This window comes from Delphinapterus leucas, chromosome 3, assembly GCF_059928025.1.
Source record: "Delphinapterus leucas isolate spDelLeu-1000000601 "Yukka" chromosome 3, BTC_Dleu_Yukka2, whole genome shotgun sequence".
Taxonomy (NCBI): Eukaryota; Metazoa; Chordata; class Mammalia; order Artiodactyla; family Monodontidae; genus Delphinapterus; species Delphinapterus leucas.
The window spans coordinates 77,555,712-77,582,289 of record NC_143131.1 but is presented as its reverse complement, the minus strand read 5'-3'; the positions used below and the strand labels follow the sequence as shown (position 1 = coordinate 77,582,289).

General features: G+C 33.7%; 1 protein-coding gene across 3 annotated transcripts in view; it reads right to left on the bottom strand.

Moving 5' to 3' along the window:
* SLF1 (SMC5/6 complex localization factor 1) overlaps positions 1–26,578 on the bottom strand; it is a 58,782-nt gene that overhangs the window by 27,904 nt on the left and 4,300 nt on the right. For 2 of the 3 annotated variants that reach the window (XM_089908368.1, XM_089908367.1), the window contains exons 2-9: positions 21,840–21,953; positions 21,596–21,671; positions 20,014–20,254; positions 14,565–14,727; positions 8,885–9,028; positions 4,231–4,377; positions 3,234–3,374; positions 2,055–2,177 (exon numbers count right to left, since the gene is read on the bottom strand). In XM_089908368.1, coding sequence (XP_089764494.1) covers positions 2,055–2,177; positions 3,234–3,374; positions 4,231–4,377; positions 8,885–9,028; positions 14,565–14,727; positions 20,014–20,254; positions 21,596–21,671; positions 21,840–21,953 — 1,149 coding nt within the window. Of the gene's footprint in view, positions 1–341; positions 396–2,054; positions 2,178–3,233; positions 3,375–4,230; positions 4,378–8,884; positions 9,029–14,564; positions 14,728–20,013; positions 20,255–21,595; positions 21,672–21,839; positions 21,954–26,578 lie in introns of all 3 variants that reach the window. The other variant, XM_022592701.2, reaches the window with a different exon arrangement.

The window sequence follows — 26,578 nt, the reverse complement described above, 5'->3', positions numbered from 1 at the left end:
AAAGAAAATAATATACTCATAAGTATTACTCTGAAAATTTAATCTAGAAGTAGTAATTATGAAACCTATGAAATGTATGAATAGGGATACATAACTCACCTGTGATGAGCACAAGGTAAGTTTTTAATTCTTCTTATCAATTTTTATTACTGTATAGAATTTTTTTTGGAGCTTTGATAGAATACTATTTTTCTTTTTCACTTCTAATTAGAGAAACTACATTTCAAATTTGATAAGAAGCTTTGTCTTGCTGACAACACATACCTTTATATCAAAACAACTAATAATAAAACATAAAGCTTCTTTTTGCCCCCATCAGCACCCTACTCCAAATTTCTTACCTCAACATTGTATACTGGTTGTTTATCTATTCTAATGCAGCTGTATCTTATAGCCTACAAAACAGAAACTATTAATTAAAATTAAACATTTTTAGGTCAAAAAATACAGTTCAGCTTACAAAGCATAAAACCTTGGCCAAACTTACAAATCAGATTCAGGAAGACATTAATAGATATAATTGATCTGATTCTCATGTTTAACTAGGAACCTCCATCATTTTAGGGTAATGGCACTCTCATGACTATGAACAGTCTCTATTTTCCCCTTCTAAATTAAAATAATGTAAAAGGTAAAGTCATATTTACTTTGAAGACCTGAATAGGTCCATTGTCCTTAGTATTTTAATAATTAGAAATATAAATGGAGAGAGCATTTATAAAATGCTCCTCTGGACTTTTGTATAAAACTCCATAGGAGAAAAAATTTAGTCATGTTTTGTATATAATCACATGTAAAATCTTCCTCTATTGTAAAATACCTGTAAGTTTGTATTTGTTTAAAAGATTATACTGGAGAAATATTTGCAAACATAACAAGAGATAATATCCTGATTATATAAAGAGTTCTAGAAGCAGTGGTATAAAACAACCTACTGAAAAAATAGAGAAAAGAGTACCAACAAGCAGTTGGCAGAGGAAGAAATACACAAATGGCAAGTGAAGGCATAAAATATGCTCAGACTTGCTACTAACAGAAGAAATACAAATTAAAACAATGATAAAGGCTTGGCTTCCACTTAGGATATAGAAAGCTGAAAAGAGAGGCTTTCCCACATTACGAACAATAAAAATGGAAAATCTACGAAATGATAACTTCACCTGAACCCTTGGGACAGCAGAGGTCTTAGTGCAACAAACTAAACAGAGATATGAAGAAAGAGAAGGGCCTCCAAGGACATGGGACATGAGCACCGATTTATCTGAGAGAGTTTAGCAGGAATAGGAGGACTCCACTACAGTGGGTAAGATTTCAGCTTAAATTTTTCACCACTTACTAAAGGCCAAGTGTGGGCCAGCATGAGAAAACGGAACCCCTGGGAATCAACAAAATGCAGGGAGTTTGCACTCAATGGTGTGATTTTCTCCACGGACCTCACTGGGTGCTCATGCAAACGAAAAGAGACAGGGTGGGAGACCAAAGAAAGTCTCCCTAGTGGTGGAGGCTGAGACTTGAACAGCAGCTGCTGTGGGAAGGGTAGCAAATGTGGTTACCCTCAGGGCACACATGCAAACCCCATAACCTGCTGGATAAGGAAATAGGAAAAAAATCCTTTACCCCCACAGAGAGGCAGGAAGAGATGGTGATCCCAGATCATCCCCTATTACTTGAGGCAGGGCAAGAACACTGAAAAAGCCCTTCCCCAAAACGCAGGGAGCCTCAAAGCCTTTCTCAGACTGAGGCTGAACGAGGACAACAGAAATGGGGATCTTCTAGCCCTCATTCTCCAATAGCAGGTTAACAAGCAACAAGTTACAGCAGTTTATAAAACACATAACTTATCCGTGATATCACTGAGGTATAAATGGCAGAGAATTCAGCAATTTACTACATGTCCACAGACAATAATTACTATTAACAAAAATTAATGAATAAAATTATTTTAAGACATATTAAACATAATAATAAAATGACTCATTATTATTATTATTATACTTGGTTACACTACAGAATGAGAGAAAACTATACAAAATTTTTAGTATGTCAAGTTCTACCTGAGCTCTGTATATGTGTTTCCTTAAGGCATTTTTTATGTCAGCAATATCCACATCTGTCCTGATATCCTTGGTTTTTGAGTCTTTGGCATGATCAGCAAAAACAGAATTCTTCATTTCTTTCTGTATACACAAAAAAGTACTTTACACAATGTACTAAAGAGTGTCAACACAAATGCTAAGTATCACAATAGACAACACAAGAACACATTCATGCAGTGTTAACTACAGCAAAGATCCTTACAATTACATTACATAAAGATTACAGATTGAAATTTAAAAAATTAAAAACCAAATGTTTTAATTGCAAAGTTTTACCTGATATTTACATGTGCACTTTCTTAAGTACTTTTTATTTTAACCTGTTCCAAACCTTTCCTGGAACCTCTCTCTCTCCCTTGTTTTGTTTTTTGGTTGCCATGTTCCCACAAAACATAATTATTTACCTTTATCATTCTTCTGAAGATCCTTCTGAATACATATAAACACGCTGTCTAGACTGTAAAATAAAGTTATACTCTAGAAAAATTAACACAAGAAGGATCCTGTTTAAAAGACAAGCTTTTGGGCTCCCCTGGTGGTGCAATGGTTGAGAGTCTGCCTGCTGTTGCAGGGGACACGGGTTCGTGCCCTGGTCCGGGAGGATCCCACATGCCGCGGAGCGGCTGGGCCCGTGAGCCATGGCCGCTGAGCCTGCGCATCCGGAGCCTGTGTTCTGCTACGGGAGAGGCCACGGCGGTGAGAGGCCCGCGTACCGCGAAAAAAAAAAAAAAACAACCCCTAAAATTTAGATTATTTAGATTAGAATGTATTAGCCAAACTACATACACGTGTGTTTTTCATTTTAAGAATTTTAGCCTCTTTTGTCAGAACCTTTCTTTTCTTTTTTGTTTTAGTCAGGCAAAATAAAATATATTTGAATATCCTGATTATTAACTCAAATTCTTTCTGTACACATGTAAAAATATTTTCATTGTGAACCAAAGCTAATTATAACATTAATTATGAATATTACACCAGATCAAATCAAGAAGATTCTTTTCATAAGATGTACAAGTTATATTTAACACAGCACGCAATCACAAAAATCAGATTATATGTGTAGGTGATATTAGGGAAGAGCCAAAAGAAATTAAAACTGTTTTTTGTTTTTTTTCAGCTTAGCTTACAAAGTTTTACCTGATCTCTATAAATGTGCTTTCTTAAGGTACTTTTGTCATGTTCATTGTCCTTCCTGGAATCTCTTTCTTTCTCTCTTTTGTGTTTTTTCCTCAAAGTATAATTCCTTTGAATATCTTCATCCTTTTTCTTAATTCCCTTCTAAACATATTTAGACCACAATTAAACAAATGTAAACATGAATGATGTATGTTACAAAATCCATATAAATTCAAGACGAGTCTGAATTATGACACATTAAAAAAAAAGTTATATACAATACAAAATCTCATTCACTGTTGGAGTGGGTATACATTAGTAAAATATTTTGGAAAACAGTTGTTCATTATCTAGTAGACTTGAACATGCACAGTCCTTATAACCTAGAATTCTCTTAGGGATATATCCTAAGCTAGAGGAACTCTTGAACATGTGCACCAAAAGTAATGTAAGAAAAGGTTCATACTATTCATGGCAGAAATGCTCACAGTTACAAAAACCAATCAATCCATCAAAAACAAACCAGTAAAAAGACACCAAAATATTTATCAATAGTAAAATGGATAAAAGGTATAACTGTGAAACAATGAAACATATACACCTGCAAAAAAGCAAGTCACAGAAGATTATAAATACCACAAACTAGAAAAGTTCATTAACAGGCAAAACTAAACAATGTATTGGTAGGGATACATATGTAGGTGGTAAAACTATAATGAAAAATAAGAAAATATTAAAACAAATTCCAAAACAGAGGTTACCTATCATGGGTAAGAGGAAGAAAAAGGGATGCAGTTTGGAAATGACACAGCAGAATCTTAAAAAGCTGGTAATGCTCTATTTCTTAACCTAGCTGGTAGGTACACAGCACTCATTTTTGTACTTTCAAAAATTATACACAAATGTTTTATAAACACATATAACATATACATAATTCAGAAGAAACAACTTCATAACTGGCATTATTAGAAAAGAGTGTAAAATATAAATAAATTACTTTTAATTTGGAAGGTCTTACCTGATTTCCATATGTGTGCCTTCCTAAGGCATTTCTCATTTTAACAAATTTCAAATCTTTACTAGAATCTCTGTATTTTTCTTTTCTGTGATGTTCAGTTAAAATAGAACTAATATTAACATCTTCATCATGATTTTTCACTTCTTTCTGCATGTTTATAAAAATACTTTAGTTAGACTATGGATTAGCCATAGCCTCAACACAACCAATGCAAGTCACAACAAAAAAACCCTCAGGAATGTAGGTTTTATGAAACATACACATGAGATTAAATACAGTAAAGAGAATTATGAATTATATTACATTTTAGTTATACTAAGATGAAACAGAAAAATAAATATTTTTAGTTCTTAAAGTATATACTGTGTTTACAAACACATTTAATTTAGGTATTTTGTTAACTTACTCTTTCCTGGAATCTCTGCCTTTTACAAAATTTGTCGTATGATTAGTCAAAACAGATTTGGTTATCTTCATTATTTTCTTTTATTTTTCCAAATGTTTGTGAAAACAATTTAGGCTCTACATCAAATAGAGTCTTGCCATTATTAGGCATATCAAATGAAACATCTCAGAAAATCTTTGTATAGGAAATAGGTATAATAACATTAAAATGAATAAGAAGTATTGCAAACCATATTGTTTATTCTTTACACTAAGAAATTAAAAAAAATAGAAATTGTGACCTGAATTTGATATACATTCTCCTGAGTTCTAAAAGGAACTCAAGATGTTTACAGATGTATTCTTTTTACTTTTTTTTAAAATTTAGATGTAGTTGATGTACAATATTATATAAGTTACAGGTATACAATGTAATGATTCACAATTTTTCAAGGTTATACTCAACTTATAGTTATTATAAAATACTGGCTATATTTCCTGTGTTGTACAATATATCCTTGTAGCTTATTTTATGCCTAATAATTTATACCTCTTAGTCCCCTACCCCTATATTGCCCCCTTCCAGCTATTCCCTCTCCCCACTGGTAACCACTAGTTTGTTCTCCATATCTGTAAGTCCATTTTAATTATGTAATATTCAGTAGTTTGTTTTATTTTTTAGATTCCACATATAAATTATATCATACTGTATTTATCTTTCTCTTTTTGACTTATTCCACTTAGTATACCTCCAAGTCCATCCATGTTGTTGCAAATGGCAAAATTTCATTTTTTATGGCTGAGTAGTATTCCACTATAACTATATGTCTATACAGATCTCCCATCTTCTTTATCCATTCATTTGTTGATGGACACTTAGGTTGCTTCCATACCATGGTAATTGTAAATAATGCTGCTATAAACATTGGTATGCTTGGATATTTTGAAACTAGTGTTTTCCTTTTTTTCTGATATGTACCCAGGAATGAAATTGCTGGGTCATATGGTAGTTCTACTTTTAGTTTCGTTTTTTATTTTTTAGAAACTGCCATACCATTTTCCACAGTGGGTGCACCAATTTATACTCCCATCAACAAACAGTGTATGAGGGTTCCGTTTTCTCTACATCCTCACCAATATTTGTTATTTCTGTTTTTTTTCATGATAGCCATTCTGACAGATGTGAAGTGATATCACATTGTGGATTTAATTTGCATTTCTCTGATGATTAACGATGTTGAGCAGCTTTTCGTATACCTGCTGGCCATCTGTATGCCTTCTTTAGAAAAATGTCTTTTCAGGTCTTCTGCCCATTTTTTAATTGGGTTGTTTTTTTGGTGTTGAGATGTATGACCTATTTATATATTTTGGCTATTAACCCCTTATTGGTCATATCATTAGCAAATATTTTCTCTCATTCAGTAGGCTGTCTTTTCATTTTGTCGATGGTTTACTTTGCTTTGTGAAGGCTTTTAAGTCTAATCAGGTATCATTTATTTATTTTTGCTTTTATTTCCTGTGCTTTAAGATACAGATTCAAAAAAAATACTGTGACAATTTATGTCAAAGAGTGTTATACCTATATTCTCTTCTGGGAGTTTTATGGTTTCAGGGCTTACATTTAAGTCTTTTATATATTTTGAGTTTATTTTTGGACATAATGTGAGGAAATGTTCTAATCTCATTGTTTCATATTTAACTGTCCAGTCTTTCCAGCATCACTTGTTGAAGAGACTGTCTTCACCATTCCATATTCTTGTCTCCTTTGTTGTAGATTCATTGAGCATAACTGTGTGGACTTACTTCTGGGCTCTCTACTCTGTTCCAATCATCTATGTGTCCATTTTTGTGCCAGTACCATACTGTTTTGATTACTGTAGCTTTGTAGTATAGTCAGATGTAGTATCGTCCAAAGTCAGGGAGCATGATTCCTTTGGCTCTGTTCTTCTTTCTCAAGAGTGTTTTGGCTATTCGGGCTCTTTTGTGTTTCCATTCAAATTTCAAAATTATTTATTTCTGTGAGAAATGCCCTTGGTATTTTGATAGGGTGGCACTGAATCTGTAGATTGCCTTGGTTAGTATGGTCATTTTTAACAATATTAATTCTTCCAACCCATGAACATGGGATATCTTCCCATTTGTTTGTGTTGGCTTCAGTTTCTTTCATCAGTGTCTTATAGTTTTCTGGGCATCTGATTTTTACCTCCTTAGGTAGGTTTACTCCCAGGTATTTTATTCTTTTTGATGCAATGGTAAATGGGATTGTTTCCTTAATTACTCTTTCTGATAGTTTGTTGTTAGTGCATAGACATGCAGATTTCTGTATATTAATTTTTTATTCTGCAACTTTACAGAATTCATTACTGAGCTCTAGCAGTTTGTTGATGGCATCTTTAGGATATTCTATGTATAGTATCATGTCATCTGCAAACAGTGACAATTTTACATCTTCCTTTTCAATTTGGATTCCTTTTCTTTTTCTTCTCTGATTGCCATGGTTAGGACTTCCAATACTGTGTTCAATAAAAGCAGTGAGAGTGGGCATCCTTGTTTTGTTCCTGATCTTAGAGGAAATGCTTTCAGCTTTTTCCCATTGAATATGATGTTAGCTGTGGTATATATTTGAGGTCAGCTGTGGTATATTTGACAAAATGCTCTATATACACATATCTATTAAGTCCATTTGGTTTAATGTGTTATTTAAAGCTAGTGTTTCCATATTGATTTTCTGTCTGGATGACCTTTCTGTTGATGTAGGTGGGGTGTTAAAGTCCCCTACTATTATTGTATTGATATTACTGTCAAGTTCTCCCTTTTGTTTGTTAATATTTGCTTTATGTATTTAGGTGGTCCTATGTTGGGTGCATATACATTTACAATTGTTTTATCTTCTTCTTGGATTGATCCCTTGATCATTATATAATGTCCTCCCCTTTGTCTCATAACAATCTTTAAAGTCTATTTTGTGTGATGTAACTGTTGCTACACTGGCTTTCTTTTGATTTCAATTTGCATGGAATACCTTTTCCCATTCCCTCACTTTATCTGTGTATGTCATTAAATCTGAAGTGAGTCTCTTTTTGGCAGCATATATATGGGTTTTGTTTTTGTATGCATTCAGCTACTCTATCTTTTGATTGAAGCATTTTATATACAACCTCTTGAGTTCTAAAACTCAAGATGTTTACAGATGTATTTTAATAATTACCCTATCTTTCATAAAATCTCCATTTTTTTCATATTAAATAAAACTAATTTAATAACTCCATTATTTTACATCCTTTATGTAAAAAATGTTATACTGTGGCTTATAATGCATATTTCAACAGACATATGAACTCAAAAGCCTCTAATTAAGATCATGTACACATAATCATAGAAAATCATCTAAGTCACATAAATATCAACTGCATTTTGAAAAAGCTAGAGAAAATCACAAAAATATTTTAATCTCTTGGAAAGTTTTATTTACAGTCTCCATATATGATTTTGTAAGGTACTGCTCAGTTGAAGAAGTTCCAAATTGTTCCTAGAATTCTCTTTGTAAAATTTGACAGATGCAGTAAAAACAAATTTTAATTTCTTTCTACTCATATTTAAAAATATTTTAGTTTAGACTAAGTAATAATAATTACTAGGCTAATGATTTGGTAAACCAATTAGAGAGTCTATTTTATAAAAAACAGTATGAAACTGAACATAACTGAACATTAGGTCTTCTAGGGTAGAACTCATAATGTCTTTTTTGGTTGCTCCTACTAACTGAAAAATTTTAGTTGAGAGCCACAAATATGCTTTCTTAACGTACTTTTCATTGCTCTAAGTTCAGAGTCCTTCATGTTTTTTTTGTTTTCCATATTTAATCATACTGGAATTCACTTGTGCCATTTAAAAAAACTTGATCTATATGCAGTAAAATACTTGACTTTAGACCATGAATATAAATACATATATTGATGAATCCTTTGTAAGACACACGTTACATTCAACATACCGAGTTGTTTTAAGTAATTACCATGTGTTGAGAACACACTATGTATTAGGAACTGTGAATTTCCATATGCACATATATATTATTTCAATAAGAGCCTCAAAATAGAGACATGGACAATATCCCAATATGTTCAAATTATAGACTGTAAATCAGAGCTGGGTTCAAATACCAGCTCTGTGATTCCAAAATCATTGTTATTTCCACCAAATAATGCCTCTCACAAATTTTGTAAGAAAAATCAGAAATGTAAGATTTTTTTAGAGTATAAAGTGTTACCTGGGTTCTGCACATGATCTCTTTTAAGGCACCTTTCATTTCAAGAAATCCCATATCTTTCCTGAAATCTTTGTTTTTTTCTTGATTGCTGTGGTTATTCCAAACAGAACTGGTTTGGGAATCTTCATCATTCTGAATTTCTTTCTGTATGTATGTAAAAATGGTTTAGGCAATCAATTAAGTATGATTTCAACATTATGTGCTCTTTATGGTATCCAACTTTATAATTGCAAAATATTTTGGTAGTCAAACAAGTAGGTACAAGAATGCACTCTTCTAAAAAAAAAATGCACTCTTCTAAATCAAAGGTTATTAAACAGTAGTAAGTTCCTTGAAGGGAAAAAAAAATCATTACAACAAAGGTCCCAAATAATAAAATAATGTATCTCAAGGAAAGCTAAGCTTGGTCTAGTAACAAGCAGCCCTTTTTATGAATAATCATGAACAAAATTACTTTATCTAGTCCCTTACCAAGTTAAAGTTACAATCTACTTCAACATTTTCTGATTATAGATTATTTCTCAGATTATTTTTCAGCTTTTTACTAGTAAGACTTCTTATTTGCACGTCTATCATACAGAGAAGAAAATAGGCTAATAGTTGAATTCACAGCTCTTATTTTACTTGAACATTAGTAAGCAATTATCTTCACCTAACTCTATCTCACACACATTTATTTCTCTTGTTAAGGAATCCAAACGGAATTTTTAACTACCTACCAATAATAATTTAAAATATAGTTGCATATGTACTTATACATAAAATTCTCAAAGTTTAGTAAGATAAAGAATTGAGAGTAAAGATGAATTCAAGTACTTATTATGCAAGAGTATTCAAAGATTCACCATCTTTACACAAAGAGACTGGAGAATCATTGTCCTCCTAGGGAACAATCATGATATAGATGAAATGTGGTTAAGGCCTATGGTGTGATCTTTGGTTCCCTTTCACTTGTACTGGGCTTCCTATATGGATATGAGGGCCCTTTAGCAGCTTGCAATCTTGCAACCAGACAACAATCCCTGAGAGTAGCTGATTAAATTTCTTCAGTTACTCAGAAAAGTGAAATTGAAAGCCATGAAAAATGAAGACTTTTCTTCTGTCTTATTCCTGGAATCAAAGAAAGTATTACTCTGAATGTACAATTTCCATTAAGGACAACTTTAATGGGGATAAACTGAGTTTCTGGCTTCAAATTTCACATGGTTGACAAAGAGGATAAATCCTCAGGCTTAGATCATCAAGAAATGTCTAAAATACAGGATGAATTAATCCCATATAGTTTCCAGTTACACAGAATACATACGCAAAAGAACATACCATTATCATCAGCAACTAGGGAAGAACATACTGTTTTCTAATTCTGATTATTAAGATGCTATATACTGATCTGTAAATTAGAATGTATGATTCAAGTACCTATTTAAATAATTAAAAATCACAACGTGATAAACTATGACATTTGGAAAATTTTTTAAAATAATCTATTTTCTATAGCACTAAACAAATGATCAACATGTAATTGTCTCCAAGCCACACTCTCTCCAACCAGCTACTCTTATGAAAGATATGGGCATTATTTTTCTGTAAATATTCATTACTTATTCCTTATTTTATAAAATTTTAGTGCCAACAATACACTAGGCATTGTGTTAGATGTTTGTCTCCTATATGATCTAGGAAAAGAGCGCCATGTCTAATCTCCCTTATATAGTATAATGCTATGTTACAAACAGATGACCAAAAGCCTATTAATTCAGTAAATTATTCTATTACCTAAGATAGGGCAGCACAGTGTGGAAATGATAGTTGCCCTGGCTTCTGATTCACATATTTGACTTTGTTTTCTGTCTTAAAATAGGTATGGATATGCTTTGGTCTTAGGTCTTATTCCTTGATTCAGCCATGGCATTTGCCACACAACTTGAATGAATTCACAAGACTGGATGGAGAGCCAGAGAGATAAAGTAATTAGAACAAGCATCTTTTGAGTACTCTACATGGTTCTTTTTTTTTGGAGGGGCCACACTGCGTGGCTTGTGGGATCTTAGTTCCCCAACCAGGGATCGAACCCGGGCCCCCTGCAGTGGAAGCACCAAGTCCTAACCATTGGAACACTAGGAAATTCCCAGAGTGTTCTACATGGTTCTTAACTAGACTGACTACTAGCATATGGTAATCTCTACAGCATTAAGTATTTTTAACTACCCAGAAAGAGACCTTCCTATTATCAAGGAAACCTAATAATACTCAAAATGAGAAAAGTAAAGGGAGACTCGAGGAGAGCAGCCTTAAAATTTTTTGAGTGCTTGGTCTTCAATTTTTTGGTCTGACATACGATAGCTGTGAGATCATGGGAAAATTATTAAATTCAATTATATGTCATTTCACTAACTGTAAAATGAGGCCATAGTGCATACCACACAGGAACATAAGGTTTAAAATAAGATTAAGTGTGTAAAATGCTTAGCATCGTGCCTGGCACACAGTAATCACTCAATAAATAATGGCTTAGAGTAACAGTTGTATAACAACCAAAGTAAGGTAAGTATTACCTTCTACATGCAAAGAAAGATATTCGGTCACAGAATAAATGACTTCCCTATGGTTAAAGAAGTAATAAGTTACAAATCTAGGTCAACAATTAGTTGATCTGGAACAAAAAGTGTATGTTTTTGCAATTACTAATATATTTCCATAAGACTTTTCTGTGGATCATTTTATTTTATTTCTTGGACAGATAATCAAAAGAAGTTTGGAGTATTCCTAAGTATTCTCGCCTTTTTGTGACATCTTCCTTGGGCCAAACAATTTAGATACATTAGTCACTTGCTCTTCTGTATTTCTATACCTTGCACAATACATACTAAATTGTAATTAACAGTTTCCACATTCTGTTTATGCCACATTTTGTTTTTGAAGTCTGGCAGGTGGTCTTATTCATTTTCTATAGTGCATAGCATAATAACTGGTACAGCAAAAGTCTTCAGCAAGTATCTATAAACCTGAACTAAATAATTCCTGATTCTGTTACTAAGTGGCTTTCCAAAAAGTTAAGTAGGTTAAACACAACTATTTTTTAAACAATTGCTCAATTGTTACTTTTGACTCAGTCATTTTATATGGCAACTCTTCTTAAAGGACACTTCAGAATCCATCTAATGAGGAATGTATTATATTCTATGCCAAAGAGGTAGAAGAAAAGCAAGACATCAAAATGAAGTTAACTATCTTATCCTCAGAAGGGATCACAAAATGCCTCATTTGGAATGAATGGTTATGAACTCTTAGCTGTCTAATCTAGAGCTTATAAAACAATGTATTCTAAAAACAAATATAAGTTAGAGATTGTCTATTATTTTTGCTTGATATACTAATGCCCTCTAGTACTTCAGAAGCTGAATCTGATTGTGTCAGATTACTGCAAAATACGATTATGGAGAAAGCATAATACATATTACATTTTGTTCATTTCTTTCCATAGAGAAAGGGAAATTCAGATACTTTTTCTAATTTAGTTAAGAATGGTTTTCATTCTGTTGAGAGTCAATACTACCTTTAAACTGTTCAGTTAGGTAGATCAGATAGGATGCTTTAGGCTGCAAATAATAGAAAACCAACAAACTAACGTAAACAACATGGAAATTGCTACCTCACAGAATGGCAATATGGTCCATTGCTAAGTCAGGTTTCAGGGTTGATTAATCCAGCAACTCAAGTATCTCTACAAGAGTCTACATTCTGTCTCTACACTTTGCTGTCTACAAGATTGGTTTCAACCTAAGGCTACTTCTCCTCATGGTTAAAGAATGGCTGCCAGTAGTAATTACGGTTTCGTTTCATCTTTCCATGTTTACATGTAGCAGATGCCAGGCTGCCAGAGGCTCTTTTCAGAATGAGAAAGAAACTTCCCAGAAGCTCTTACATACCTCTCTTCATGTCCCATGAATCAGAACTGGTTGACATGCCCATTCCTAGACCAATCACTGTCAAGGACAATGAGATTATCCATAGTCCAAGCAGATCCATCCTCTGAACTAAGGTCAAATTTCCAATCCACACTGCCGCTACTCAGTAGGGAAAGGTAATTATACAATGATATATTACATCTACTCTTGGAATACTCAAGGGTTGTTCATAATTTCTCTATTAATCTAACAAATATAAAGTGAGAACTCATGTGCTAGGCTTTATGCAAGATGATTCAGATATAACTATGGAAAAGACAGACATCATCCTTGATGACACAGTGCTTTTGGTTTAGGTGGGGAAAAAGACATGAACCAAGTAATCAGCCAATTAATTACAACTGTGATGAGTACTATAAAGCAAAATAGTGATATCAGAACACATTAGAGGGGAAACTAACTATTTTAATAAGGGGCCAAGGAGGCTTCCTTGAAGAGGCAGCATTATAACTGCAAACTGAATAAGCAGGAAGTAGGCAGGCATAGGGAGTGAGAGAATAGTGGAAAGGACCTTTTTAGGAAGAGAAAATAGCTTTTCAGAAGACACTGAGGTAGGAAGTAGCCTAGCCTGTTTAAGAAACTAGAAGAAGGCAGTTGTGTTATAGTATAGTGAGCATAGGAAAAAGTAGAGCAGGCTATAGTTGCAAAGGTAGGAGTGACAGGAACCCTGTGCTAACTTAAAGCTGTATTAGAGGTTTACAACTTTATCCTAAGGGCAATGGGAAGCCATTGGACAGTTTTAAGTAGGAGAGAGACAGCATCAGAACTATTTTAGAAAGAGCATTTTAGATGTTACTTCTGGATGAAGCTGAATGGACTAGAGAAAGAAAAGTAAGAGTTACTAGGAAATTAGCAAAAGTAAAGAAGTAGAACAATAGGGAGAATAATAAGGAGTTGATTCCAGGAGCACAGGGCAAAGAGGATGAACTCAATATGATGTTAGTACAGAAGAGAAGCAGTTTATTCAAGAAGTATTTGAAATAAAATCAATAGGACTTGGTAATTGACAAGATGTGGGGAATAAAGGAAAGGAAGGTTTCAAGGGTGATTCCCAGGCTTCTAACATAAATTATTAGACAAAAGGTTGTATAGTATCTATCAAGATGGGAAACACTGAAGAAGGTGCTAAGTTTTCCTAGAAGACCAAGGTTCAGTTTTTAGACATACTGCAGGTTCTCTTCCACCTTAAGTGACGCTTCTTAAAAATTCTTCTTTGCTTACCTTTAGAGCAATTCTTCTAGGGTTATTTCCATTCAAACTACTTAAGGAGTGGTATGTGCACCAAGTGAGGAGATGTAGGTGGAGGAAAAGGACAGGAAAATATTTCTAAATTCTTAGAAACAGCTCCCTCTTTTCCACTGGGAAAATACCGAAGAATTCTCATATGATACTATAGCCCACTGCTGTTTTATTTATACTCTGGTTTAAAATGCTTAAAATTATTTTGTAATAAACATCACCAAAGCACTGAAAACAGAAGTAGAGACTTAAAATAAGACAAATTTTAAATTTAATAAGTTCTTTTCAGATTTATCAGAAATACTCTCAAATATTTAAATAACTGAGAGCAACTGTCTTAAAAATTTCATTTTAATTCTAATCACACTTTCAAAACTCAGAACATAATTTGATTTTTACATTTCACTGTATCAATATTTTATAAAATAAACATTTAAAAATGTTTACTAATTTTTTGTTTGTTTTTTACTTACCTCTAAAAGAAAATCTCCTAGATACTGAATTGGATAAAATGGAGCCTTAAAGTTATCTTTTTCTTGTTCAGCCTTGATTCTCGCATTACTGGCAATCACATGAGTTATTCCACTTGGCGAATTTTTTGGTAAAATAACATTTGCTTTTCCAGCCTCCAAAACTCTAAATGAAAATGTAGAAAGTATATTAAAATGAAAGTATGGGGCTTCCCTGGTGGCCCAGTGGTTGAGAGTCCGCCTGCCGATGCAGGGGACACGGGTTTGTGCCCCGGTCCGGGAAGATCCCACATGCCGTGGTGCGGCTAGGCCCGTGAGCCAGGGCCGCTGAGCCTGCGCATCCGGAGCCTGTGCTCAGCAACGGGAGAGGCCACAACAGTGAGAGGCCCACGTACCGCAAACAAACAAACAAACAAACAAACAAACAAAAAAGAAAGTATGTTTAGTCAAATTATCTAAATCAATTACTTCCTAGGAGTAGGAGCAGATCTTTCTGAAAGGAATTAATTCCTTTGGTCTATTTGAGTGCCACGGAGAATAACTATTGCAATGATTTCCTAAATTTTAAGTTGTTCAGAACAGATGTGTTTGAGAAATCATGCTATTCCCTCTACTTATCCGTTTCTTGATATGGGAAAAGTTTTTAAGAATCAAGAATACTAAGTTTTCAAGGGGGGAAAGCAGCAGGGAGTGGGGGTGGTGGTGTGATGAATAAAAAAAAAAATAGAACACTAAGTTTATTTCCTAAGGAAAAGTCACCTCAATAAGCCAAAAAAAAACAATGCAAGAATTCTAAGAAAGTATTTACCTCAGAAGACAACATACCTCCAAGGAAATCATTCTGGACCACAAAAAAATAGAACTAAACTTGCCAAACTTCTTCTAAAAATTAGCTTTTGAAAAAGTTTAATAACTTTGATCTACATTAAGAAATACATTTTACATTTAGGCTCAGAAGACACACACAGACACACAGGCACAAACACACCCAAAAGTTTCATGAAAATTCGTTACTGCAGAGGATTTAGAAAGCCAAGAGAACACTACTACAACCTGACAGTAAGAAAAAAGCCAAATAATCCACAAAATCATAACTTTTCATGAACCTATCAGAGAACTGAGATAATAAGCCAACCAAGAAACTGAATTTCCAAAAGAGTGATAAGCACCTTTGTGAAGAGACTGGATACCCAAACTATTTCACTTTTGCCAGAACACCAAAGAGAAGTAGCCACCATAAATGCAGGCAAGAATCAGGTAAAATCTTAGTAAATTTAAAGGCCAAGTGTAGGCAGCATGAAAGTTTAGAATAACTGAGAGTCCCTGACACATGGAAGGGCCCCCCTCAGTTGCAAGCTCTTTGCCACCAGCATCTATTAAGTATTCACGAAAAAGATTAGGGGCAGGTAACAGCAGGAGCCCCATTGTTAGCGAAGGTGGGCCAGTGGGGACTGCCTGCCAACAAGAGATAGATGTAAAACCAGGCCCACTTCCCTGGATCCATCTCTCATATGAAGCAAAAGCCTTAAGTTATTTGGGTAAGGTAAGAAAGTCTTCTATTTCAGAACCCAGGAAAAGATGCACTGCTTTTGTTGTAAGAGTGGAAGTAAAACTCATCTGCCTTTGGGAAAGGGGTAGGAAAACTTCCTGCTGTGCAGCCAAAAAAAGATGGGATAAAGGATAGAAGCAAAAGCCACCTGTCCCTGGAGAAGGGGCAGGAATGGCACTTGGGCCTGGGTTCCTGCACTAATACAAAGCAGAGACCTAATGCTGGGGGAGATGCTACAAAATCTCCTACCCAAGACCCTGCCCACAATACAAGGGAGAATTTGGCTGCCATGGGAAACTGAGACAGAAGCAATGGGTATATCCCAACCCCAGAGACCAAGAACATGAAGAATGCTTAAGACTAAAGCCTATTCAACAAAACGAAAACACACCAACCCTTACTCCCCAACCTAGAAATGAGTAGGAAGCAAGAGGGGAAGAATATGAAGAGCCCTTCTGTGATGAAGTAGTAAAGGGACTACCGAAAGCTGAGAATGAATAAAGAACACTGATTAAAAAACCTCCAGCATCACAGTCCCCATGCTAAGCACAAGGGAACTGTAAACCACTGCTGGAATAAAATGAAATGATGCGCTGAAGATGAAAATAGCACTAACAAAACCCAAAGCCAGCTCAACAATTGACAAGATTAACTCAACGACCCCATACTAACTGCCTTACAAGTAGGTCCATTTTTGGATATTAACATTATTCACCTCAGCCTCTACTGTTCTTCTATAGGGAATGTCTATGTATGCAAACAAAACAAAACAAAAACACAAGACATACACAAAAATGGGAAAAAAACCCAACAACCAAATCACTGTCAAGAGATAAAACAATAAAGAGCACAGAGAGATGATCCACATGTTGAAAGTTTAAAAAAGTGACTTTAAAATAACTGTGAATGACATGTTAAAAGAATAGGTGGACAATTTGCACGAACATATGGGAAATTCAGAAGATAGTACAATCAAAAAGGTAGAATTAAGATACTATATCAAAGAAGAATTTCTTTGATAGGCTTATCAACAGACTGCACAAAACTGAGGAAGAAATCATTGAACCTGATAAGTCAATAGTAAGTATCCAACTGAAAAACACACACACACGAAGGGAAAAAAAAAACAGAACAGAGAAAGCAAATACTGTGGAACGGAATCAAATGGTCTAAAATACGGGTAATGGATCTACAGAAGAAGAATACAATACAACAAATATTGGGCTGGCCAAAAAGTTCATTTGGGTTTTTCCATAAGATCTCATGGAAATAGAATCAGTAAATAGAATCAGCAATTATTAAAAATGGATAATACACTACAATGAAGTAGAATTTCTCTCAGGAATACAAGTTTGGTTTAACATTTAAGAATTGATCAAAATAATTTACCATATTAACAGAATAAAGGAGAAAAGCCAATTATCTCAATAGGTGCAGACAAAAACTTTCAGAGCCGATATATTTATAATAGCATCCCCTTTTTCCATAAGGTATTATGGAAAGACCCAAACGAACTTTTTGGCCAATTCAATATTTACAAGATAATGGCCAAGAATTTCACAAAATTAAAAAAGACAAAAACTCCTGTTTCCCTAAAAAGCTAAGAGAACTCCAAGCAAGTAACATAAATAATAATAAACAATAAACAAAATGCACACACATATATGTGGATACATAATCAAATCACCAAAAACCAAGAGCTGTGTTGCTTTTTTAATTCCCAACTGCATCACTAGCATATAAAAACACAATTTTTATTTAGTCACTTATTATCCTGTGATCTTGATTAAAGTTATTAATTAGTTCTAATAGCTTTTTTTAGTAAATTATTTGGTATATGAACATGTCTTTTGGAAATAAAACCAAGTATTCTTATTTCTTTATTTCCAACTCTATGCTTCTTATTTTCTTTGCCTTATTGCACTGGCTAGTACCTCTAGTAAAATCCTGAATATTAACGGTCAGAGGGGGCATTCTTGTCTTTTTCCCAATTATGGTGGAAAAAAAAAATTCATGATATTGTTTAGATTTTTTCATAGATGTCATTTATCAGGTTGAGGATACAAAAATTCTCAACAAAATATTTATAAATAGAATCAGCAATTATTAAAAATGGATAATACACTACAGTGAAGTGGAATTTCTCTCAGGAATACAAGTTTCGTTTAACATTTAAGAATTGATCAAAATAATTTACCATATTAACAGAATAAAGGAGAAAAGTCAATTAATGGATATAAAAACTTACAGAGCAATCGATTTATAATAGCATACCAAAATATGAAGTACATAGAATTAAATTTAACAATATATGTGCAAGGTTTGTACAACAAAAACTATATTAATGACAGAAATTAAAGAAGCCCTGGAGAGAAACAGAGTCTACTGATAGGATGACTCAATATTAAGATCTCAATTCTTCCCAATTTGATCTACAGATTCAACACAATTTCAATAAAAATCCCAGCTTGTTTTTTTGTAGAAGTTGACAAGCTGATTCTAAAATGCATACGGAAATATAAAGGATCCAGAATCACCAAAACAATTTTGAAAAAGACAAAGTTGGAAGACTCACAAGACCTGATTTCAAGACTCACTATAATACTATAGTAACCAAAACAGTGTGTTCTTGGTGTAAAGTAGATATAGATATCAATGGAACAGTAAGAAGTTCAGAAATAGACCACACAAATATGGTCACCTCATTTTTGGACAATAGTTCCAAAGTAATTACAGAACAACTGGAACTCTCATACATTGTTAGTGGGAATGTAAAATGGTACAACAAGTTGGAAAACAGTTTGGCATTTTCTCATAATGTTAAATGTACAACTGCCATCTGAGCAAGCAATTTCACTCCTGGATATTTACCCAAGAGAAATAAAAACACATCTACGTGAAGACTCGTACTCAAATGTTCATAGCCACTTCATTCATATTAGCAAAACCAAACCAAAACCAAAAAAACCCCATATGTCCATCCATGGGTGAATAAACAGACTGTGATATATACATAGAGTGGAATACTACTCAGTAACAAAAAGAAAGGAACTGCTGATACACACAACAACATGGATGAATCTCAAAAATAACAAGGCAGGCAAATGAAGCTACATCAAAGGAGTATATACAGTATGATCCCATTTATATGAACCTCTAAAAAAGACAAATCTAATGTACAGTGACAAAAAAGAAATTAGTGGTTGTTTGGTTTGGTGGTGCAGAATTAAATGTACAAAAACACAAGGGAATATTTTAGGATGATGTAAATGTTACAGATCTTGATTGTAGTATGGGTAACATGGGTGCATAAATTTGTCCAAACTCATCAAAACGTACACTTAAAATCTCTGCATTTTATGGTCTATAAATTACACTTCAGTAAAGGTAACAAAAAGCCCTTAGACCATGCTCTCCTGGCAAAAAGAGTCACAGCAGTCTAAGAATACAGTTTACCCAATAAGAAGTCTTCTTAAAATATGTTGTAAAAGATAAAAATAAATGAAATTATGATGGAAACAGTATGAACCATGAAGACTGCACCACATAAACCTAGAAAAAAGCCTTTGTTTAACGTAATACTTCACTTACAAAAAACTGTAAGTGCTTCACAACTGAAAACAAATATCTTCCAATTTAAAATAAAGATTTTACTTGAGTTTGCAAAGAAATAACATGGAAAGTGAAACAGAGACCCTGAGAATAATGCAATACTTATAAAACAGATTTTGTTCCATCAGACACACATGCTTAAAAGTGCAGAATGGCTTAACTAGGAGATCAAAGAGTAAATCATCAAGGCTCATTTGGAATAAATGAATAATTGCAAAGAAATACAAAAAGGTATTTAAGCAACCCAAAATTGTTTTCACATTCACTGCTTTAGCTTCTATGAAATCTCACCTTACAAGAGAATCACTTCGTTTATCAGCTCTAACAAGGAGGACAACTTTCCATCTATGGAAGGCTCCTGGAGCACCAGTGCGTTTCAGTTCTTCACGCCATCTTTTAGGTGCAGACTGCATTTGAGGCGAATAATGGGAGTCTTTTTCAATTTTATATCCCCATTCGTAAGTTGTTTCATCAAGCCATTTGCCACTTTTGGCACTATGAATTATGTAGTCCTTAGTTAGTACCCACTTTCCTAGAAAGCAAATGAACTGTCAGTCACAAAAGAATTTTGGTTCTGATAAATGGTAAACAATAAAGACCAAATATCAAATAAAATTTGGCCTTTTTCAACACCTTTTTCTACATTGCCAATGTTATCTTTGAACTATGTTTTCCTAAATTTTTTGATAGTGAAAGGCTTACAACATCACTGAACATTGTATGTAAATTTTCCTATAATAAATAATTTTAATTCTAACTGTTACTAAGTAAAATATAAACCAAAGGATTAATAAAATGTGGTATTACTTAAATTATGACTACTATTATTCACCATTTTGAGTGAGGTTTATATTCTTCCTTCTATACCAAAAACTTTTCCAATAATGTTTACAGCATTGTTACACTATATAAAACCAATTAACTGAGTTAGAGAATTTTCTAGGATATGTAACAACATTCTGATCTGGGCATCAATGATCTTTTTAAACAGCAGGGAAAATATATGTTTTCACTTGTGTAGGTAATAATGAATACAAATTTTTTTATGGTAAGTTATTCTAAAAAATGGTAAATTCACCTGAGTTAAATACTGCAAAAAAAAAAAGTAAAACAAGTGGACTAATGATATGCCAAATCAATCACAGGAGAGAAAAGTATATGAAAAACATCAATAGTGACAAAGGCAGAAGACACTAAGCCCTAATTTAGGTTTGTGGAATTTAAAATCTTAGAAAAATAAAATAGAATGATTGCTTCATAGCATGGATGGCAGGGGAAACAGGAGCAAGAGAACAAAAGCAGTAACTCTTCCAATGATAGATCAAAGAAAAGAAACTTGACTGCAAATCGCTGAGGCTTCAACAAAAGCTTTTTTTTTTTGGGGGGGCGGCATTTTGTGCCAAACCTTTTTATTAAAATATTTTTTCTTAGATGAAGCACTTACTAGGTGAAGTAAATATTTCTGCCTCCTTAATACGTTTTTAAAGTGTTACAAAGTTCTATTCAGGAAATCAAAGCAAAAATATTATATCAAACAAATATCTTCAGGGACTTCCCTGGGGGTGCAGTGGATAAGATTCCACACTCCCAATGCAGGGCGCCCAGGTTCGATCCCTGGTCAGGGAACTAGATCCCACATGTGTGCTGCAACTAAGAGTTCACATGCCACAACTAAGGAGCCCTGGAGCTGCAACTAAAGGAGACTTGGAGCCGCAACTAAGACTGGGTGCAACCAAATAAATATTTTCAGAAAAATATAAGAACCACATTTACGTTTGATATAATAAACACACTATCTTCCCAGAGATTAAGGTACTTTTTCTTCACCATGAAGATTTTTTTTTCAAAGGTGAGAGGAAGGTAGTTAACTTACCTGCTGCACAAGCTGCTAAAAACTTCTCACTCTTACACAGGCGTTCAGCTATTAGATGTGTACAATTTTTGTATTTCTGGAAGGAAAAATCCACATGAAAAAATGTTGCTTCGGAAGATTTCCTTTTTAAGGTATTTTTTCTATTCTTGCAATATCAAGGGTGCATTTTATCATTCTTAGGCCAACATTTTAATTGTAGTTATTCTTCAACTATATCTTGAACTTTTTAAGTTACTGTACTCACCTCACTCTTGATAAAAGTGCAATCTAGTTTTAAAAGCAATTTGCCTAGAGCTTCTTTTTCTTCCATCTTAAATCCTGTCATCTGGATAATATGCTTTGGGGCACCATCTTCCATCTAACATATACACATAAAGAAGACAACATATGTTAAAGATAGTATTCACAGGGTTGACATTATTTTTTCTTAACTATGAATACTAAAAATAAAAACTAAAACTACTTAACATATAAGGCTTAATTGTAAATACCAATGTTCAAACTGCCTATGTGCAATAGAAATTAGTTTTAAAAGCGATCTTCTCAAAATGTGGCTGTATATAAAGTGAGATTTGTTTTCTGGTCTGAACAATGAAAGCTTGCATTACTACATTACTTGCCACTAAAACACAATGATGAATGTAACTCTTCAGAAAAAGACCGATACTTATAAAATTTTAGCATAATATTAGCTTCATTTTAAAAGTATTGTTTTTGCTAAGAGCGTTGGAAACAAGGACACTTGTGGACAATGACACCCTCAGATCTCATACTAACTTTTAAAAGTGTCTGTGGACAGATATTGAAGAATATTTATAAATCAATGGAGAACTTGATAAACTTATGGTACCACAGCACTTACAACAAATAATTTAGTATAGTAGGTATATACTAAGTTATTCCCAATCTACATTTCTTAACTGTGCTATATATATGTTAATTTCATCACCTACAAAGTAGACTGAAAAAATCATGTGGGTTTCAAATATATTTTGATAGGGACATTAACCTATATTTCAATGGAGTTCACAAAGCACTTTGTATTTGAGGTGGTACATTTATTGGCCAACAAAAGGAAAATTCACAGCATTTCTAATCAGAATACAGCTTTCTTTGTTTTTGTTTACATGAGGTTAGAACTTCAGACCTAGATCATCTTGGAGAAAATCTAGTTTCTCATTAAAGATGAGGAAAGCAGTGAGGAGAGAAATCAGGGTAACTTTTTCATTTCTCTAACAACTGTCACCATTAGCTCTGGATTAGTATTCACTTAATGCCACAGGCTGAGCAACAGCAGTTGGCTTCTTTCAAAACAATTAAAAGTAAACTTCAAAAATTATAACAAAAACTATTACCAGGACTTGTAATAGACAACTGGTGAAATTAAAAATGTTCTTTATAGGAACTCTATTTTCAAAGACTGCATATACATGTTATATATATATTTATATTAAATACCTATAAACTATATACACATATGTAGTTATTTAAAGGTTGAGATTCATTTTAGAGTAGAAGTTGAAAGAAAGTCTCACTATAAACAATTTAAAGCATTACTCAGGGTTAAGAGTGAAACTTCTGCTAGGGTAATAGCACTCCTGGTTTCTCTCTACCCTGCATCACTCCTTGCTTTAGGAGGAGAAGCTACTTGAAAGAACTAACTGAATATGCTTTGCCAGACACATCTGTATATTTGCAAAGATGGTTCATATTAATGCACGTGGACATGGCATAAGGAGCTGCCAGTAATAGTACTGCACTGCCTGGGTGGGTAAATCAATTCAGAAGTTATGTAATAAGAAACACACTGGAGTAGCATATCAAATCCACCTCCTCTAAACCAATTTTTATTCAGTAAAAAGGGTGATCTTTTGACCTCAACCTATCTGACTTTTATATTTCTCTGTTGGCTCCAAAGGACGGAAAGGGATCTTACGTATTAACCCCTAAAAAACCCCAAATTCAAGATACAGAACATAAAGAAAGTGTCTTTAGGGATAGGGATCTTTGGGATTTCCCTGGTGGCACAGTGGTTAAGAATCCACCTGCCAACGCAGGGGACTCGGGTTCGATCCCTGGTCCAGGAAGATCCCACATGCTGCAGAGCAACTAAGCCCGTGCGCCACAACTACTGAGTCTGCGTGCTTAGAGCCCGTGCTCCGCCAACGAGAAGCCACCGCAATGAGAAGCCGGTGCACCGCAACGAAGAGTAGCCCCTGCTCACCGCAACTAGAGAAAGCCTGCGCGCAGCAAAGAAGGCCCAATGGAGCAAAAATAAAATTAAAAAAAAAAAAGATAAGGCTCTTTGATTAAACAATTTCTATAAGTTTGGCCAGTACAAAATTATAAGGTGTACACAGTACGGCTTGGTGTCTTATGAAATAATCAAACATGTAAAATACTATCATCAGTAATTAAAATGTAAGTAGCTTCTTACATAAGGAACTCTACTGTATTAATCATCCAAATTTTTAAACCACTTACATGGGTTAAATACCATAGCTCGAGTGATAATATCCATTAATATAAAATAGTAATATATAAAAAATTTACAAAAATGTCCTGTTACTAGAAATAATAATGAATTAGTCTGATGCAGAACACATATTAACACACATACAATAAAGCCACATGGGAATTATAAGGCATATAACCAAAACTAGGCAGAAACACTGCTATCACTAATTCTAGGGAATGACAAGGACCTTAAGCAAATTTCCTTTAGAAAGTAACAGGTCCTTTCAGAAACACTAGACTAGTGAAATTCAACATATCTGTGAATGCCACCTTGATATTCTAATGGAAAAGGCAATCTAATTGTTTTTATAGTTCTTGAAGGCCATTTTTAGCAGAGGAATACAAATGTTTTAACTGTATATATTTTGCCTACTATTATACTTGTATTTTATTTATGTATTTAAGAGTTTGAAAAACAATTTAGTAGGTATTTCAAGAAATGTTGCCAAAGAAGGGAAGTCTGAGTAGCCTTAAAAACCTAAAATCTTGCCCATCTGGCTATTTTAAAATGCTGACATACAGAAACTACTGTTAAGTAATAAGAATATACAGAAAGCAACGAAAAAATCACTGTAATGCTACCACTCAAAAAGTCTTATTTAAAAATTGTCTTAAATTTTATTTTTCTACTTCCTGAGAACTAAATATGTTATACAGAACTATAAGGAAAAAAAAACTACTACACTATGTTCCTCATTTAGATCAAGTTAGTAACAGCTATTTCACAATCTGAATGTTTATTATTAACAAGGTGCCATTTTAACATATTTTGGTTTGATGCATAAATTACTAAATAACTTGGACTTATTTGAGTCGTGTATAATGCAAAGTTTTCATCTTAAATCATACTGTCTTTATGATGGAGTAATTATAGCCACTTTACATATTTAACAGCATTTTTTGTGAAAGCAAGAGTCCTCAGTAAAATGAAAACAGGACCAATGGTGCTTAATGGTAGAAATCAGGAAAGCCTTTTTAACAGCAACTTCTTTCCTTTGAAAAACAAGTAAAATGAAACTGATATTAAACAAGCAAAGAGGAAAGGCCAGTAAGAAGCACAGGTGAAAAAGCTGGTCTTCCTGATTCAAACAGCGTGAAAATATGAGTGCTAAAAAAACTTAGAATACATAACAAGTTTATCAGAAAAACTGGTCTATTAGCTAAACTTCCACAGAATCGTGAATCCCAGTGATGGCACACAATAACTAGCACAGCTTTTTTAAAGAACAAATTCCATTAACCTAATCTAATACAGTCCTATAATAAAATGATCTACTTGAAGTAACAGAATTTACAATACATTTATCAATGCTTTTTAATACCACATCATATGACAAACTAATAACCACAGATCTAATTCATAGTTACATGGGAAAATAGTTCTATGTCTATATACCAGAATAGACATAGACATATATAGATAAGGATAGATTTATACTTATAAAATTAGTGGTTTAATGGCTCTTCCTATGACCCTGCAGGAGTAAGAAAACAATAAACAATAGCCTGATATACCAGTGAACCCAAAGAAAGTACTATACAACATTGGTGCAATACCTATCAATGACTCAGACAACTCAAAGTCAAGTTTTGTGCTGGTAATAGGTTCTGGGATATGGAAGATGAAAAGCTAACTGCTAGAAGTCTTGCAGCTCAAGAAATAAAGTAAATAAACTGCAATATAATTGTATGAGTAGTATTTCTAGAAATTAGATATTTTTCTAGAAAATATAGGAGGTGATCCTTGAAGTATTCACACAGAAGATACTATCCTAACACAACTGGAAAAGAAAACAAACAAACAAAAAAAGCATTTATTTTTAACAGACATTTTATCTTTACTGTCAAAAAGTTAAAAAATACACGATTCTTAGTTACAAGGAAATGCTCTCATAATAATTTTTAAAAATTTTGTAGTAAATTAAAAAACAATCTACTTACCTTGAATCATATAATACACACAACTAAGGAGATAATGACTGTGAACAGAGCTGGCATTTATGTAGAACAAGCAACTGTCTCTGTGGTGTGGACTTTCCCAAAATATCTCCCACATGGGCCTATCCCTGATGCCTGAGATTCTTCTGCAGTTGGTGCCAGTTAGAAATGCAAATAAACCTATAGCAGTCATCATCATAATTAAGTACATTTTATTATATACTAGCTTTTAGGTCTATGAATTCTTTATAATATGATACGTAGCTAGAACACCTTTCAGGAATATAACACATAGCTAAAATACGTTAAGAGAACTCAGAGAAACAGAGGCAGTAATAGAGATGTGAATAGAAAGGTCTGGTATGGAAAAGAGGATGAAAGAGCAGGGTGTAACAGTTGGGTGAAAGGGAAAAGTGCTGCAAAAGAGGTGCGAGATGCTTATAGAGGTCTGGGACAGAAAAATAAGGATAAACCTTTCCTACTTCACATTATAATTTCTTTTATGATCAGACACAGGTTATTATAGAA